This window comes from Chiloscyllium plagiosum, chromosome 14 (assembly GCF_004010195.1).
Source record: "Chiloscyllium plagiosum isolate BGI_BamShark_2017 chromosome 14, ASM401019v2, whole genome shotgun sequence".
Taxonomy (NCBI): domain Eukaryota; kingdom Metazoa; phylum Chordata; class Chondrichthyes; order Orectolobiformes; family Hemiscylliidae; genus Chiloscyllium; species Chiloscyllium plagiosum.
In genome coordinates, this window is record NC_057723.1 from 65,150,140 (window position 1) to 65,167,482 (window position 17,343).

The following is a 17,343-nucleotide window of genomic DNA, read 5'->3' on the forward strand; positions in this document are numbered from 1 at the left end:
CTTTTTTTGGAAAATTCAGACTACTTGTGTTTAATAAATTTGTCAGATAAGTATAGAAGATAACTGTCTTAATCTTAGCTCAGTAGCACATTTGAGATTGTGGTGCTGGAAAAGTACAGCAAGTCAGGCAGCATCCAAGGAACAGGAGAATCAATGTTTTGGGGATAAGCCCTTCATCAGGAATGAGGCTTGTGGGCTGGCAGGCTGAGAGATAAATGAAAGGAGGTGAGCTTGGGTGGAAAGTAGCTAAGAATGCGATAGGTAGATAGGTCAGAGAGGAGGTTAGAGCAGATAGATGGAAAAGGTGATGGACAAGTCAGGAGGGCGGTGCCAAGTTGGAGGCATGGGACTGGGATAATGGTGGAGTGGGAGTGGGTGGTAGGAAATGAGGAAACTAGTGAAATCCATATTGATCCTGGATCCTGGTTGGTTGCAGTGTCCCAAGTCAGAATATGAGGTGTTATTCCTCCAGGCATCGGGTGGTAAGTGTTTTGGCGATGGAGAAGGCTCAGGCCCTGCATGTCCTTCGCAAAGTAGGAGGGAGAGTTGAAGTATTCAGCCATGGGGCCTCACCAGTTTCCTCATTTCCCTAGCCCCCTTACCCAGTTCCAAACCTCCAACTCGGTACTGCCCTCCCGGCCTGTCCATCACCATTCCCATCTATCCGCTCCACTCTCCTCTCCGACCTATCACCTTCTCCCCCACCTTCATTTCATTATCGCATTCTCAGCTACCTTCACCCAAATCCCAACTCCCGCCCATTTATCTCTCCGCTCCCCCCAGCCCACAAGCCTCATTCCTGATGAAGAGCTTATGCCCGAAAGATTGATTCCCGTGCTCTTCGGATATTGCTTGACCTGCTGTGCTTTTCCAGCACCACCCTCTTGACTCTGATCTCCAGCATCTGCGGTCCTCACTTTCTCTCGGTAGCACATTTGGCTTTGCATCAGCAAATATAAAGAATTCAAGTCCTACTTCGTTGTAATCTAAACTGACAGTTCAGTGCAACCCCACTGAAGGTGATATCTTTTAACATGATTAATGCAAGACTAATATCCCATCCTCCTCTCATTCGACTGCCCCTCAGGACTGAAGATGATCTCTTCCAGTCTGGTGTTGTGGTTCCAGAGGTGACTGAACAGTTCATTGCTGGATCTGCACACGCAGGTGGGACAGATGGTGTTTGGAGAGGTTGGTGTGTGGGACGCTCAGGTGGTTGCATGTCCTTCTGCTGTTTGTGCTGGGGTTTCACCTGGGCCTGTTGGAAATACTTAAGTTGGTTCACTTCAGTTTGGGTGATCTAAGGCAAAAGATTCCTAAAAATCAATGGGGACATTCCCTTTTTGCATTGAGGCATTAGAGATGTCCTTGAAGGATTTTTTCTGCGCTCCTGGCGACCACTTGCCGTGACCAAGCTTAAAGTAGAGAACTTTGAAAGTTTGCATCTGTCATATGGATGATGTGCCCTGTCCAGTGCAGCAGATTGGCAGTAACCAGTGCTTCAGTGCTGCAGACACTGGCATGAAAAAGGACACTGTGCCTAGAGAGCCTGTTCTGCCAGTGGATTGGCAGGATTTTGCTGAGGACTGTTGGTGATACTGTTTGAGAGATTTAACTTGTCTGCTGTTCATTGTCCCATCACTATTCAAAAAAATAGACAAGAGATGTTCCTGGCGCCTGTACAAGATTTATCCCTCAACCATTGCTCAGTAGTGCCTCCTTCTGCCTCCTTCCCCCGTAATCTACTATGTATATCCTCTGATGCTATCTGCTTTCACCTTGAGCATCCTCCTGTTATCTTTGATATTCCCATTTCTACAAATTCCTGTGCTTCCTCCCTTTCTCCTTCCTGCCTCCAAGGCTTGACTCCTCAAGCTCTTCTGTCTTTGATATCCCTGCTGCTCCAAGTGTTGTTCAATTTAGAGGAGTGTTCATTCATCAGCTGAGTGGAATTGGGGTTTGGGGAGTGTGCATTTATTAAGACATTTCCGGTCCCATGTTTGATCTGAGGCTATGAGACTTCATGGGATCCAGAGGAAATGCTGAAGACTGCTTGGGCAATTCCGTCTTAAATCCTTACAGCTATTCTGCTACATCTGCTGGATTTGTCCTGCCTGTAAAGATCTCACCCAGAGCCCAAAAACATGGTGGCTTAGTGTTTAGCACTGCTGCCTCTCAGCACCACGGACCCAGGTTTGATTCCAGCCGCGGTGAATGTGGAGTTTGCACTTTCTCCCCGTGTCTGCGTGCGTTTTGTCCGGGTGCTCTGGTTTCCTCCCACGGTCCAAAGTTACATTGATTAGGTGAATTGGCCAAGCTAAATTATCTATAGTGTCCACGGATGTGTAGGCTAAGTGGTGTAGGTGGAGTGGATCTGGGTGGAGATACACTTTGGAGAGTCGGTGTGGACGTGATGGGCCGGATGGCCACCTTCCACACTCTAAGGATTCTATGAACATTACCTTGGTGTCAGGGTTACTTAGTCTAGTGGCAATACCACTTAAGGCCATGCCTCTACTGGTGCGCAAGGCATTCTACCAACCTCTCCAAATCCTCCCCCAAAGCAATTCCACACTGACAAGCAGCCTGCCTGATTTTCTGCACTAAAGGGCATATCGAAATGGTAGCACTAATGCTTACTGAAGCGTTAGTGTGCTAACAAGTATGCAGCATGGCAAGGCATAGAGACTGCAAGTGTTCAGGTAAATGATAAGTGAGTGCATACCAAGAAGCTGTGCACCCTGTGTTCAGGAAGTGGTAATGGCTCTAAGTCATGCTGTCACTCGACTAAAAACCCAGATACCCAGGTAACGATCTTGGGACCGGGTTTTGAATCCCACCAGCAGGACAGTCCCAACAGAGATGGTGAACAGTTGAATGCCTTTGGGTGAAGATGTCCTCAACATTTACCCCACACCCCATGAAATCTAATGGCATTAGATCAAATTTGAGCAAGGAAATCTTGTGATGAGCAAATACTACTGCACTCCCACTCAGCTGATGAATTCGCACTCTTCCACTTTGAACAACACTTGGAGGAAGCACTGAGGGTTGCAACGCTATAGAATGTAACGTAGGTGGGGCATGTTAATGTCCACCACTAAGAATGGCTAAGCAGCAACATTGCTGACAGAGTTGACCAAGGCATAAAGGAGACAGTGAGGTGTGCAGATGCTGGAGATCAGAGTTGAGAGTGTGTTGCTGGAAAAGCATAGCAGGCCAGGCAGCATCCAAGGAGCAGGAAAATCTACATTTCGGGCCGGAGCCCTTCATCAAGAATGAAGCTGGGAGCCTCGGGTTGAGAGATAAATGGGAGGGGGGTGGGGATGGGGAGAAGGGAGCTGAGAGTGCAACAGGTGGATGGAGCTGGGGGTAAAGGTGATAGTCGGAGAGGAGGGTGGAGCGGATAGGTGGGAAGGAAGATTGACAGGTCATGAGGGTGGTGCTGAGCTGGAAGGTTGGAACTGGGGTAAGGTGGGGGGAGGGGAAATTTGGAAAATGGTGAAGTCCACATTGATGCCCTGGGGTTGAAGGGTACTGAGGCGGAAGCTAAGGTGTTCTTCTTCAAGTCGGGTGGTGAGGGAATGGCGATGGAGGAAGCCAAGGACCTACATGGTCCTGGCATAAAGGACATAGCTGTTAGACTCGATGTATAGCAGCTAGGGAGGACACTAATGTTGACCTAATCCTCACCAATCTGCCTGCCACACTTGCATCTGTCCATGACAATATCAGTAAGTGTGACCACAACACCATCCCTGAGGAGATAAAGTCTCATCTTCACATTGAGAATATTCTCGAATGTGTTGTCTGGCACTTTCACTGTGATAAATGGGATAGACTTTGAACAAACCTGTATTGTACTCAATCATGGCCCAACATATCCCCCATTTTATCATAACCATCAATTTAGGGATCAACTCTGTTTCAATGATGAGTGCAGGAGGGCATGCCAAGATTTCACTTGGCGTGCCTAAAAATGAGCTGTTATCCTGATGAAGCCAAAAACAGGATTACTTATGTGCCAAACAGCATAAGCAGCAAGTGATAGACAAAGCAAACAGAGCAGATCTAAGCTCTGCAGACCTGCCACATCGAGCCATGGATGGTGGTGGACAATTTAAAAATTCACATGAAGAGAAGGCTCCAGAAACATCCCCATCATCAATAATTTCAGAACCCAACATATCAATGCAAAAGATAAGAATGAAGAATTTGCAAGAATCTTCAGCGAGAAAGGCCGAGTGGATCATTTAGCTCGGCTTTGTTTCGAGGTCCCCAGCATCACAGATGTCAGTCTTCAGCCATTCCCTCATGTAATACCTTAATATGTATATGTCTACCCCACTTCAATTTATGGTCAGTGGTAAACTCCAGGATGTTGAAAGTGGGATTCGCTGATATTATCGAATATCCAGAGGTGACAGTTAGATCTTCTCTTTTTGACGTGCCCTCACTGGCCTATGGGCAAGCTCAACTCCCAATTACTGTACTAGAACTGGAAGTTTGTGACAGAAAATGTAAACTGCACTGCACAAAATGGAAACTGATTGCTGTTTCTTGAAGGGGTGGAACAGGGAGCAGAGCAGGGGATTAACTGCTTCACAGTTCACGTAATGCCCAAATGCTCACTGAAAAGTACTCAAGTCGCTATGCTCAAGTGATTCCAGCTTGCCGCTGCCTTAATACCAAATTTTGACTTTTCATTTTCAGAAATATTTGAATCAATCATTTCGGAAGTGGTAACAATAACAGATATTGCTGGTGAAACTCAGCACGTCTGACAGCACCTGTGAGAAGAAAGGAGTGCTAGCGTTTTAGGTCCATTGACTTCTCATCAGTTTGTCCAGCAATTTCTATTTTGTTTCATATCTCTGACATCTGCAGTTCTTTGTTTTATTGTGATGTTCAGAGATAGTGATGCACACCTCTGAGCAGGTGGGACTTGAACCTGGCCATCCAAACTGCAGTCAATACTAATTTAATTGTTAACTTTAAATCTGAAACATTTTTTTTAATGAAGCAAGGATATCGAGAAATAAAGGCCCAAGGCAAGGATATGGAGTTAGGAGACAGATCAGCTATGATCTTCTTGAATGCTGGAGCAGGCTCAAAGGGCTGAATGACCTACTCCTGTTCATGTGTTCCTCCTACTCAGAGGTAGGGAAACTACCACTGTCATAGAGATGTACAGCATGGAAACAGACCCTTCAGTCAAACTTGTCCCTGCCGACCAGATGTCCTAAATAAATCTTGTCCCATTTGCCAGCATTTGGTCCGTATCCTACCAAACCCTTCCTATTCATATACCCATCCAGATTCCGTTTAAATGCCATAATTATGTTGTTTTGGCATGGAGACGAACCTTTTCTGTTAATTAAACCAAACAGCCAGAAAAGTTCACCTCGCCTTGTAATCTGTTAAACTATGAGTTACAGAGAACTCATAAATCTCACGTTTAAAGAAAATAACATTAATTTATTTTATTACTGCAAAAGTGAACATTAAACATAACAAACTATTCACAAGTCTAAACCCCTCTTAACTGCTTACTCTCTGACTCCAACTCTATAACAATATACTGTTCCAATAGGATACTTACAAAAAAATGCATTAGCTTAATCTCAAAACCATAAAGTCTCTATCTTATTCTGTGTCTTCACTCTTCTAAGTTGATCTACTGAGCTACTGATCTCCCTGGGTTGTCCCCTTTCCTTTTACTGCTAGTATGTTTCACATGAAAAGGTAATTTTGATAGAGAGTGTTTTCTAATTTATTTGAGAGCAAGATGTTAGATGGGCAATTAGCTTTCCAGCAGTTTCTCTGTCTATGGCAGTTGCTCTCTGACCAATTTTAAAAATGTCTGTGTTCCTGTACCTGCCAACGTCGGATCGTCTCATTGTTTAGCCAACATCAAACTAATAAATTCAAACTTGATTGGGTTTTAGTATCCTGGGGCATAATTTAAACTGGTTAAATTTGAATTATTATCAAAACAGCATCCAAACTCAGGTATCCATTTCGCAGCCAAATGTTACATATTTTCAATTTTTCAGTACACTCTGGGACTGTCTTCTTGTCATAGTTCCTTGAAAGTGGAGTTGCAGGTAGATAAGATAGTGAAGAAGGCCTGGAGATCACGTTGCGGCTGTACAGGACATTGGTGCGGCCACTTTTGGAATATTGCATGCAATTCTGGTCTCTCTGCTATAGGGAGGATGTTGTGAAACTTGACAGAGTTCATAAAAGATTTTCAAGAATATCTTTCACAGTTGCTTGTAATCTCTCAGTTCAGAACACATTCTCCCTCTCTTAAAGGTACGGTTACATACCTTCAACTTCATAATAGTACCAGCCTCCACTACTTCATCTTACAGATCATTCCATACATGCACCATCCTCTGCGTACAAAACTTACCCTGCAGGTGTCTCCTAAATCTTGTCCCTCTCACCTTAAGTCTATGCCCTCAAGTTTTGGACTCCCCTACCCTGGGGAAAATACTTTGGCTATTCACCCCATCGCTGCTTGTCATGATTTTGTAAACCTCTGTGAGGTTACCCTTCAGCCTCTGACGCTCCAGGGAAAATAGCCCCAGCCTATTTAGCATCTATAGTTCAAGCCCTTCAGCCCTCCAAAAGCAACATTCTTCCACTCCGACCCTCCGAAGACGAACCCACCCGGACCTCTTCCCGGTCTCTATTGTTTCACATTTCGCCTGACTAATGCCCCTAACCTATATATCCTTGAACACTATGGGCAATTTAGCATGGCCAGTTCACCTTATCTGCACATCTTTGGTCTGTGGGAGGAACCTGGAGCATCTGGAGGACAGTTGCCTGAGGCTGGAATTGAACCCGGGTTCCTGGTGCTGTGAGGCAGCACTGCTAACCACTGAGTCACTGTGACGTTCTACAATTATGGCCCGGATTTTCTAATAGTCATTATTCCAGCATAGGTGAGAGTTGCTCATTGGGAATCCTGCAGATTTCCTAACATAAAAGACTGAAGAAATTGCCTGGGAAATTAATGATGATGCTGGGCAATTCCTGTGTGATTGAAACCTTCTGAAAGTCTCCATTTAATTTGGAGATTTTTAAACACTGTCTAATCCTTGAGTAATGAGTCAGTTTGACCCATACATACTTCAATCCCCACTAACTGCACCTTCCCTCTGCCACCCCCACCCCCGAAAAGCACTTACAAACCCCCTGGAGACAGTGACCTGACACATGACCTGTCTCCTTTTGGGAGCCATCCCATGCACCCTGTAGTCCCCTTACCCCTCTCCACACTAGCTGCCCTCTCTTCGTGCTTCTGTCTCTCCAACCCCCTTCCATGCTCCAGACTGAGCACCATCTATCCCCATTATGGACCTGCTGTTCCCTTTTACCCTGCTCCAGAGCCATCCACTTCCTCTACGCTAGACAAGGTGTCCCCTTCCTCTGTTCTAATCGTGATCTGAGTCAGATTCTCTCCCCCCACCAACCCCTGAGGACCTACCTACCCCTCCTTGTCATCTCTGGACCCATCTGCCCAAGCCATTCGTTCCCCCACTGCTCAGCCAATGAGCCTCTCTGTCCCCACTTTGGACTTGGCGCAGCCTCCCCTTTCTGGACTTAGCGCAGCCTCGCCACACTTCCCTCACTCTGGACTTGATGTCTCCCTTCTTCCATTCTTCCCCAAGAACTGCCTATGACCATCCATGACCCTGACTAATCTGTATGAGATTAATATTCTTCAGAAAATCTGGTTCTCGAGTCACTAGCCACTGTTTGTTTGAATGTGTGAAAGTGAGTGGTTCAGATATTGGAGATTAGAATCAAGAGTGTGGTGCTGGAAAAGCACAGCAGGTCAGGCAGCATCCGAAGAGCAAGAAAATAGACATTTCGGGCAAAAGCCCTTCATCAGGAATGGGCCATTTCTGAAGGGCTTTTGCCCGAAATGTCAATTTTCTTGCTTCTTGGATGCTGCCTGATCTGTTTGTTTGAATACTATCTGTTTGTTTGAATACTGACTCTTCAGAAAGACTGCTTCCCCTTAGCTCTTCAGTTGCAACATGGGCAACATGGTGACTCAGTGGTTAGCATTGCTGCCGCACAGTTCCAGGGACCCGGGTTTGATTCCAGTCTAGGTTGACTGTCTGCGTGGGTTTCCTCTGGGTGCTCTGGTATCCTCCCACAATCCAAAGATGTGCAGATTAGGTGAAAGTAGCAAGGTTTCCCTCTCCTTTTGTTGTTCCTACCCAGCACTGCTACATGGAGGGAAATGAATGACATTGAAAGGTGAGAGAAGAGGATAAAGAGGACATAAGCTGGCAATGAAGAAGAAAGTACAGACTATTATATAACAAGGAAGGGGTATTGAAAGAAGGCGCAAGTTGGGAAAGACACCTTTGGGTGGAGAGAAGTACCATTTTTAGCTGAGATGCTATGGAAAGGGGCAAGTCAACATTAAATAAGGCGGGGAAAGAGTTTCAAATTGAGAGAGTTAAAGGGGAAAAGAATGCTTTAAAGCCAACTTGAAATGGGGAAGAGGCCAGAGTGATTAGTTTCTATGAGTTCCCTGTTTAGTATTTATGTAGCTTGTTAGATTAGATTAGATTACTTACAGAGTGGAAACAGGCCCTTCAGCCCAACAAGTCCACACCGACCCGCCGAAGCGCAACCCACCCATACCCCTACATCTACCCCTTACCTAACACTATGGGCAATTTAGCATGGCCAATTCACCTGGCCTGCACATCTTTGGACTGTGGGAGGAAACCGGAGCACCCGGAGGAAACCCACGCAGACACGGGGAGAACGTGCAAACTCCACACAGTCAGTCGCCTGAGGCGGGAATTGAACCCGGGTCTCTGGCGCTGTGAGGCAGCAGTGCTAACCACTGTGCCACCGTGCCGTCTCAGCAGTCAGAAATTAATGGGTTCAAGCTGAACTTGAGGATTTGAATACAACTGGGGTGGTGCTCTACTGTAGCAAAAACAGAGAATGCTGTAGCAACTCAGCAGGTCTGGCAGCATCTGTGGAGAGAGAAACAGAGTTAATGTTTCGAATCCTGTGTGACCTTTCCTCAGAACAGAATCTTCTGCAGAAGATTCATACTGGACTTGCTTTATTAAAATAAGATTATGAAGTGCTTCCTGTTCATTTTTGTGACATTTTATTCAATTAGCTTTTCACTGTGACTCCTACTGCCTCATTTGGGAGCTGTTTGGCCCATTCTGCTTGCCCAGTTCTGTTGTGAAGCGCCAATCTCCTGCCTTTCCCTCATATCCCTCGATACCATTTCTATCCAAATAATCATTCAGTGCCCTCTTGAATAATTCAGTTAAACTTGCTTCCATCACATTACCAGGCAATGCAATTCATTTCCTAACTACTCGCTTTTTTTTTCTCACATCACCCTTGCTTTGTTAGAACATCATTCAAATCTATGCCCTCTTGTCCTGATTTCTTTGGCAAGTGGGAACATCTGGTCCGTATCTACTATCATGATTTTGGAAACCTCTGTCAAAGCTCCACTCACTGCCTTCTCTCCAAGGAGAACGGTGCTAACTTCTTCAAACTATTTTCATGACTAAAGCTTATCCTGGAACAATTCTTGTAAATTGCTTCTGAACTACATTCAATGCATTCATATTTTTCCAATAGCATGCTGTCTACAACAGTGCACAATATTCTCGGTGAGGTCTAATGTGTGTCTTGCACAAGTTGAACATCACCTCCTTGCTCTTGTACTCTGTCTCTATTAATAAAACTAAGAGCACTGTATACTTTATTAACTGCTCTCTCGACCTGATTTGCCATCATCAATGATCTGTGCAAATAAACACCCTGATCCTTCTGCTCCTGCACCCCCTTTTGAATTGTGCCCTGTTATATTGTTCTTCTGACCAATATCGCCTCCAACCTTGCACTTTACTATATTGACCCTCTCATTGATCCTCCCCCTCTACCATGTTCTAGTTCTGATTACTGTTTTAGGAGAAGGTGCAGAAATTAGCAAAATTATTCCAGGCTTGAAGGATTTTAGTTACAATGTACGTTTGGAGAAGCTAGTGTGGTTCCCCTTGCAGCAAAGGAGATTGAGAAGAGATTTGGTAGTCGCTTATGCGGTTATAAGCTTAGATGAGGTAGACAAGAAAATTGAAACCTTTAGCTAATAGTGCAAGGTCCAGGGAACACACTTAAGGTTTTGGACCAAAGATAAAGGGGGGGGGAATGAGAAGAAGATTTATTTTACTCCATGATTGTCAATGATCTGGAATTCTCTGCCAATCTGGACTGTTTTGCAAAGTTTACATATTATTGACATTTCTTCCAAGAAAATGTTCAAATATCTTGTAGTTCTGGTTTTGTGGTATCAAATTTGATTAAATTCCTGTATTAAATGTTACTGTTAACTTAGAACAGTAAAATATTTACTTCATACTGTCTTTTTCTCACAACAGGGTTTATCTGATGCAAACAACTATCATGAATTCTGTAGATTTCTGGCTCGTTTAAAGACCAATTATCAGCTAGGTGAAATAGTGATGGTGGAAGGTTACCCTGAAATCATTAGATTGATTGCTAATTTCACAGTCACAAGTCTGCAGGTAAGAGGTGTTAACTTGATTGAGTCCCTGGTTATTTTGAGTTTGCAGTTTTGCCAAGTAACACCAATGCCATCCCAGCATCGATGATTCCAAATCGATGTTCTCTGATTCCAAATATTCTTCTGAAGCAAAATGCTCTATGTCAAAATGTTACTCCAGTTTTACCTTTGCTCTGCTATGATTTTTAGTTGGCACAAGTTTGTTATAAAAAAAAATCATTAGTTTCTTCTTACTGTTTGTGGTGCTTCTTCTGTGTAATGCTAATTTCCAGCTACGAAGCACTTTGAACTGCTTTGTTGTGCTCACAAATTTAATGAAGGAGCTTTGAATCCTATTTTGCATGTTGTTTCTCTTGTGCTGATTCCAAATTTTATCTATAGCTCCAACTTCAAAATAGATAAAATTGAAAGCAAGTCAACAAAGTAAAGCAAAATTACTTCATTCCTGATATGACAGTTTCAGCCTCTTTTAGTAGATTTGACAGATGACCAATTCTTCAAGTCAAATAGGTAGGTTTTGAGTTGAATCGAAAGGAGGAGAAACATGAAAAGGTTTACAGAGGAAATTGCAGAAGCCAAGGCCCTAGGTAATTCAAGGCATTACCGACAATGATGGAGTGAAGAGATAACAAAGAATCAAATTGCTGGAGATAAACTGGGAAATGTGGATTGCTGATCGCCTATTATAAGTTTCTTTTATTGTAACCACTATAATTTTTGGAAAAAGCATTCTTTTAGAAAATCACCAACCTTAAGAAATGCGCATACAATGGACAGCTTGAATTTTGCACCATTGGAGGGCAGATACCCTGTGTATTTCAGTGAGGGAAAAACAAGAGGAATAACAGAATAATGGGAATATGTCTATTTGCAAGTTCCTTTCCAACTAGCAATCCACATTGGCTTAAAACTATATCACATTTCCCCACTGTCACTGGGTCTCAATCCTGGAAATACCTTCCTAACAACACTCTTGGTGTACCTACACTAGTTGGGACTGCACTGATTCAAAGAGGAACTTAACACCATCTTCTTAAGGGCCAAAAGGCAAGGACAGTATGTTTCTCTTGCCAGAGATGTCCATATCCTATGAATGGATTTGAAAACAAAAGACTTCGGAGGGATGACTTTGGAAGATAATACCTTGGTTTTGTGTCTGTTGGAACACCTGGCCAATAATAGGCCTTAATCATGATTTGGAGGTGCCAGTGTTGGACTGGGGTGGATAAAGTTAAAAATCTCTCAACACCAGGTTATAGTCTAACTGGTTTATTGGAAGTATAAGCTTTTGGGGCACTGCTCCTTAAATCAGTTGCAATGACGAGCTTTGTGGGTATGGGTGACCTATGCTGTAAGACGATAAAAATAGAAACAGGAGTAGACCATTCAGCTTCTTGAGCCTTCTGCACTATTCAGTAGGATCATGGCTCTTCATGTCCACTTTCTTGCCCTTTGCCCATCAACCTTCCTCTACTGATCAAGAATCGATCTTAGACTTTACTACACTCAAGGACTCTGTCCTTACAGCTCCCAGATGCAAAGACATCAGTTCTTCAAGAGAAGAAATTCCTCCTCATCTCAGTCTTAAATCGGCTTTATTCAGAGACCATGCCCACAGATCCCATCAGGAGAAGCATCATCTCAGTATTTATCCTGTCAAGTCCCTTAAGAATTTTATATGTTTAAGAATCATCTCGCATTCTTCTACACTCATGCGAGTAGGGTCCCAACCTGTTTAACCTTTGCTCATAAGAGAATCCCTCCATATTGTCCAGTGAACCTTCTCTGGACTGCTTCCAATGAAATTATATCTTTCCTTAATTAAGAGACTAAAGCTACTCTCAGTACTCTCAATGTGGTCTCACCAACATCTTGTATAGTTGCAGTGAGACCATGTATACTCTGTTCTTGTTCTCTAACTCTCTTGAAATAAGGGCCAACATTCCTGATTACCTGCTATACCTGTGTGCTAGCTTTCTGTGTTTCATGCACAAATGTTCCCAAGTCCCTTTGTGTTACATCTTTCAACAGTTTCTCACCATTTGAATAATATTCTGTTCTTTTGTTCTCCCTTCCAAAATAAATAACTTCACATTTTCTCACATTATACTCTATTTGTCAACATTTTGTCCTTTCACTTAGCCTATCAATATCTGTCTGTAAACTGTTTGTATCCCTCTTGCAAACTGCTTTGCCACCTATTTTTGTGTAGTCTGCAAATTTGGCTATAGTAAATTCACTTCCTTCTTCCAAGTCATGAATATAAACAGTTATAGTCACAATACTGATTCCTGTGAATCCCACTGATTATAGGTCACCAATCTGAAAAAGAATCCCTTGTTTCCTGCCCATGAGCCAATTCTCTACCCTATGTCAGTACACTACCTCCAACACCATGGGCTGTTATCTTATGACTTAAACTTTTATGAAGTTATTGTGTCGAACATCATCTGGAAGTTCAAATACAACACATCTACTGGTTCCCCTCTGTCCATTCTGGTTGAGACTGCCTAAAAAAAACCTCCAACAAATTAGCTATGCTGACTCTGTTTGATTAGATTATGATTTTCCAAATGTTCTGCTGTTACTGTACCTCCTTAATAATTGATTCCAGTACTTTCCAACAATAAATGTTACAGTATTCTGCCTATAATTATCCACTTTTTGTTGGCCTCCCTTTTTGAATGAGCTATCACATTAGCGGTTGTCCAGTTCTCTGGTACTGCTCCTGAATGCAAGTATTTTTAGAAAGTTGCAACCAATACATCGACTATTTCTGTAGCTACCTCTTTGAGGATCCTAGGATGCAAGCTCTGAGGGCTAGGGAACTTATCCACGAAATAACCATCTTCCCGGACTCATTTTCTAAGGGGCCGATTTTCACTTTGACTTCTCTCTTCCTTTTTAAAGAAACTCTTAGTTTTTATATTTCTCACTTGTTTTCTCTCATAGTTTATTTTCTCCATCTTTATGAACCTTTAAGCCCTCCTTTGCTGGATTCTGAATTTATCCTAGTCGTTGGGGCTATCACTGAATCTAATACATATTAATGGGATGGAAGACTCTCTTGTCTTCTCCTGCTATTATCTATTGTAAAGGCCAATTAGAGTCATTCAGTCATAAAAATGTACAACATGGAAACAGATCCTTCGGTCCAACTCATCCATGCCGACCAGATATCCCAATCCAACCTAGTCCCACCTGCCAAAATTCGGCCCATATCCCTCCACACCCTTCCTATTCTTATACCCATCCAAATGCCTTTTAAATGTTGCAATTGTTTGAGCCTTCACCACTTCCTCTGGCAGCTCATTCCATATGTGTACTACCCACTGCGTGAAATTGTTGCCCCTTTGGCCTCTTTTATATCTTTCCCCTCTCACCCTAAACCGATGCCCTCTAGTTCTGGACTCCCTCACACCAGGGAAAAGGCTTTGTCTATTTATCCTATGCATGCTCCTCATTATTTTATAAACCTTTATAAGGTCACCCCTCAGCCTCCAACACTCAAGGGAAAACAGCCCCAGCATATTCAACTTCTCCCTGTAACTCAAATCCTCCAACCCTGGCAACATCCTTGTAAATCTTTTCTGAACCCTTTCAAGTTTCACAACCCATCTTTCCGATAGGCATGAGACCAGAGTTGCGTGCAATATTCCAAAAGTGGCCTAACTAGTTGTAAAATGGATTTGAATAAACACATTTCAGTTTCCAGTGGGTGTAGATTGATAATAAAACTTAAAGTGTGTTCCCATAGATTCAAAAAAGGAACTGGCATGATAAATAGGCTTAAAATATTGAATTGTAACAGGGTTGTCTGAGGTTACAGTTCTAGAATATTTTTCAAGCAGAATTGAGGGAGTTCTGCATCTACCCAGACTTAATATAAGACACAGTGCTGAATAACAGAAGAATAAAACTATTCTTTAGCATTAACAACCCTACCTTTATAATCACAGAATTTGAGAGACAAGGACAATTTTTGAAAATTTCCCCTTCTTCAGCTGAGCCAGATATCTATTTCATACACATTTAATATTAAGTGTTTGCTGAAGGCTATGATCTGCTCAGTGCATTTGTCTGACATCTTGCCATTGAAGTAGTGAGAGTATTAACTGACTTAAAATAAGCCAAATAAAGACATGCATGAGAATTCCTAGAAGCATGGCATTCCAACCAGAACTCTATCAACAAACAGATCGAGTTAGACCCCACCTATCTCCCTCTGAGAAAAGGAACAGGAAGTGACTTCACCACAGGAAATAACATCACCAAAGGAAATGACATCACCAACCCAAACATAAATAGAAAGCTGGAAGTTTCAGCATTGCTTTACATAAAGTCCACTGAAGATGTTACCTAGTAAGGTAATGAAACGTCTAGAAATCAAGCTTTCAGCTCAGCAAGCAAACCAACATCCAAAATCTTAACCTGAGCTACAAATCTTCTCAAAACTTGCTAAAACCAGTTAGTTCCTGTGTCAAGGTAGTGGTCAAAATACCATTGGATGGACAGGTTTAATGTTGTCTGCTCATTTCACCAACTGAATCATATCTCTGTTAGTTACATAGTCAGAATTATTTTTAATCAGGACTTTCTTCCATGATAAGATTAGATTAGATTCCCTACAGTGTGGAAACAGGCCCTTCAGCCCAACCAGTCCACACCGACCCTCTGAAGAGTAACCCACCCAGACCCATTTCCCTCTGACCAATGCACATAACACTATGGGCAATTTAGCATGGCCAATTCACCTGACCTGCACATCTTTGTAACTGTGGGAGGAAACTGGAGCACCCAGAGGAAACTCGCACAGACACAGGGAGAAATACAGCATCTAGCAATATTTTGTCATGATCTTTCAGTAACTTGATTTGAAGGTGCTGGTGTTGGACTGGGGTGTACAAAGTTAAAAATTGCACAACACCAGGTTATAGTCCAACAGGTTTATTCGGAAGCACTAGCTTTCGGAGCACTGCTTCATCAGGTGGCTACGGAGTATAAGATATAAGACACAGAATGTATAGCAAAAGTTTACAGTGTGATGCTAATGAAATGCAAAATTGAAAAAGACCTAGATTGTTTGTTAAGTTTCTCATCTTTTAGAATGACCATGTTGGTTTCAGTTCTTTCATATGTAAACCCCAGAACGTTTTTTAAAGTTACATTCTCAAGTGAACTTTAACAATAGGTGCCATGTCAGCTCAGATAATGCATTGAAGGTATGAGGTTAAAGTATGTCTGTCTGTGCCCCAGTATTCAGACTGATTCTATTTCTAAAAAAAAAGGGATTTACATAAACTTACATTGATTCATGCAGTTTTTGAGCAGAATAAAATGTAATTCTGCAAGTACAAGTTCACCCCACAAACTTACGTGTGTGTGTGTGCGCGCGCACGCTGGGGGAGAGGGGAGGGAAGCGTCTGAGTGCCTGTGAGAGGGTATGTGTGTGCGTGTGTAAAGAGGTATAAATCTGTGAGAGATTGCGCATGTGGGAGTGTGGGGATGTGTATGTGCAAGCTGTTGAGAGATGGTCTGCGTGAGTGTATGGGTCTGTAGGGGTATGCGTGTGTGTGCATGCGAGCGAGAGTGTTTAGTGCAGTGGGGTCATCTGTAGTGTGACATGAACCCAAGGTCCTGGTTGAGGCCATCCCACAGAACCGAACTTGACTATCAGCCTCTGCTTGGCCACGTTGCATTGTTGCCTGTCCCGAAGTCTGCTTTAGAGAATGGTCACCCGAAGACCGAATGTCTCGGACTGCTGAAGTGTTCCCTGACTGGGAGGGAACACTCCTGGCTGGTGATTGTCGTGCGGTGTCCATTCATCCAATAATGTAGCCTCTGTTTGATTTCGCCAATGTACCATGCCTCAGGGCATCCTTGCCTGCAGCATATGAGATAGATAATATTGGCTGAGTCACATGAGTACCTGCTGCGTACATGGTGAGAGGTGTCCCCAGTGTAATGTTGGTATTCGTTTTGACACTGACGTGTCTTGCAGTGTCTTCTGTGATGGGGTCGTATGGTGTTGTCATGGAAGCCAGGCAGTTTGTTGCGAACAATAATCTGTTTGAGGTTTGGTGGTTGTTTAAAGGCGAGAAGTAGAGGTGAGGAGAAGGTCTTGGTGAGGTGCTCATCCTCATCAATAAGGTGTTGCAGGTTGCGAACTACATGACGTAGATTTTGGCCTCCTGGGAAGCACTGGACAACGAAGGGTACCCTGTTGGTTGCAGCTTGTCTGTCTACTGAGGAAGTCATTATGGTTCATCGCTGTGGCACGTCAGAACTGGCGGTTGATGCGTTGAGCATCGTACCCCATTGTTATGAGGGCATCCTTGAATACTTGCAAGTGCCCGTTGCATTCCTCCTCATCTGAACAGATCCTGGTATAGAACAATCCAGCACAGAACAGGCCTTTCGGCCCACGATGTTGTGCCAAACATTTGTCCTAGCTTAAGCACCTATCCATGTACCTATCCAATTGCCGCTTAAAGGTCACCAATGATTCTGTCTCTGCCACTCCCACAGGCAGCGCATTCCATGCCCCCACCATTCTCTGGGTAAAGAATCTACCCCTGACATCCCCCCTATACCTTCCACCCTTCACCTTAAATTTATGTCCCCTTGTAACTCTGTTGTACGCAGGGAAAAAGTCTCTGACTGTCTACTCTATCTATTCCTCTGATCATCTTATAAACCTCTATCAACTCACCCCTCATCCTTCGCCGTTCCAACGAGAAAAGACC

The 17,343-nt window shown here is 43.4% G+C and overlaps 1 protein-coding gene across 3 annotated transcripts in view; it reads left to right on the plus strand.

Moving 5' to 3' along the window:
- LOC122556776 (ran-binding protein 17-like) overlaps positions 1-17,343 on the plus strand; it is a 1,066,498-nt gene that overhangs the window by 276,916 nt on the left and 772,239 nt on the right. For all 3 annotated transcript variants that reach the window (XM_043703926.1, XM_043703927.1, XM_043703928.1), the window contains one exon: positions 10,452-10,598. In XM_043703926.1, the coding sequence (XP_043559861.1) occupies positions 10,452-10,598 (147 nt within the window). The remainder of the gene's footprint in view (positions 1-10,451; positions 10,599-17,343) is intronic.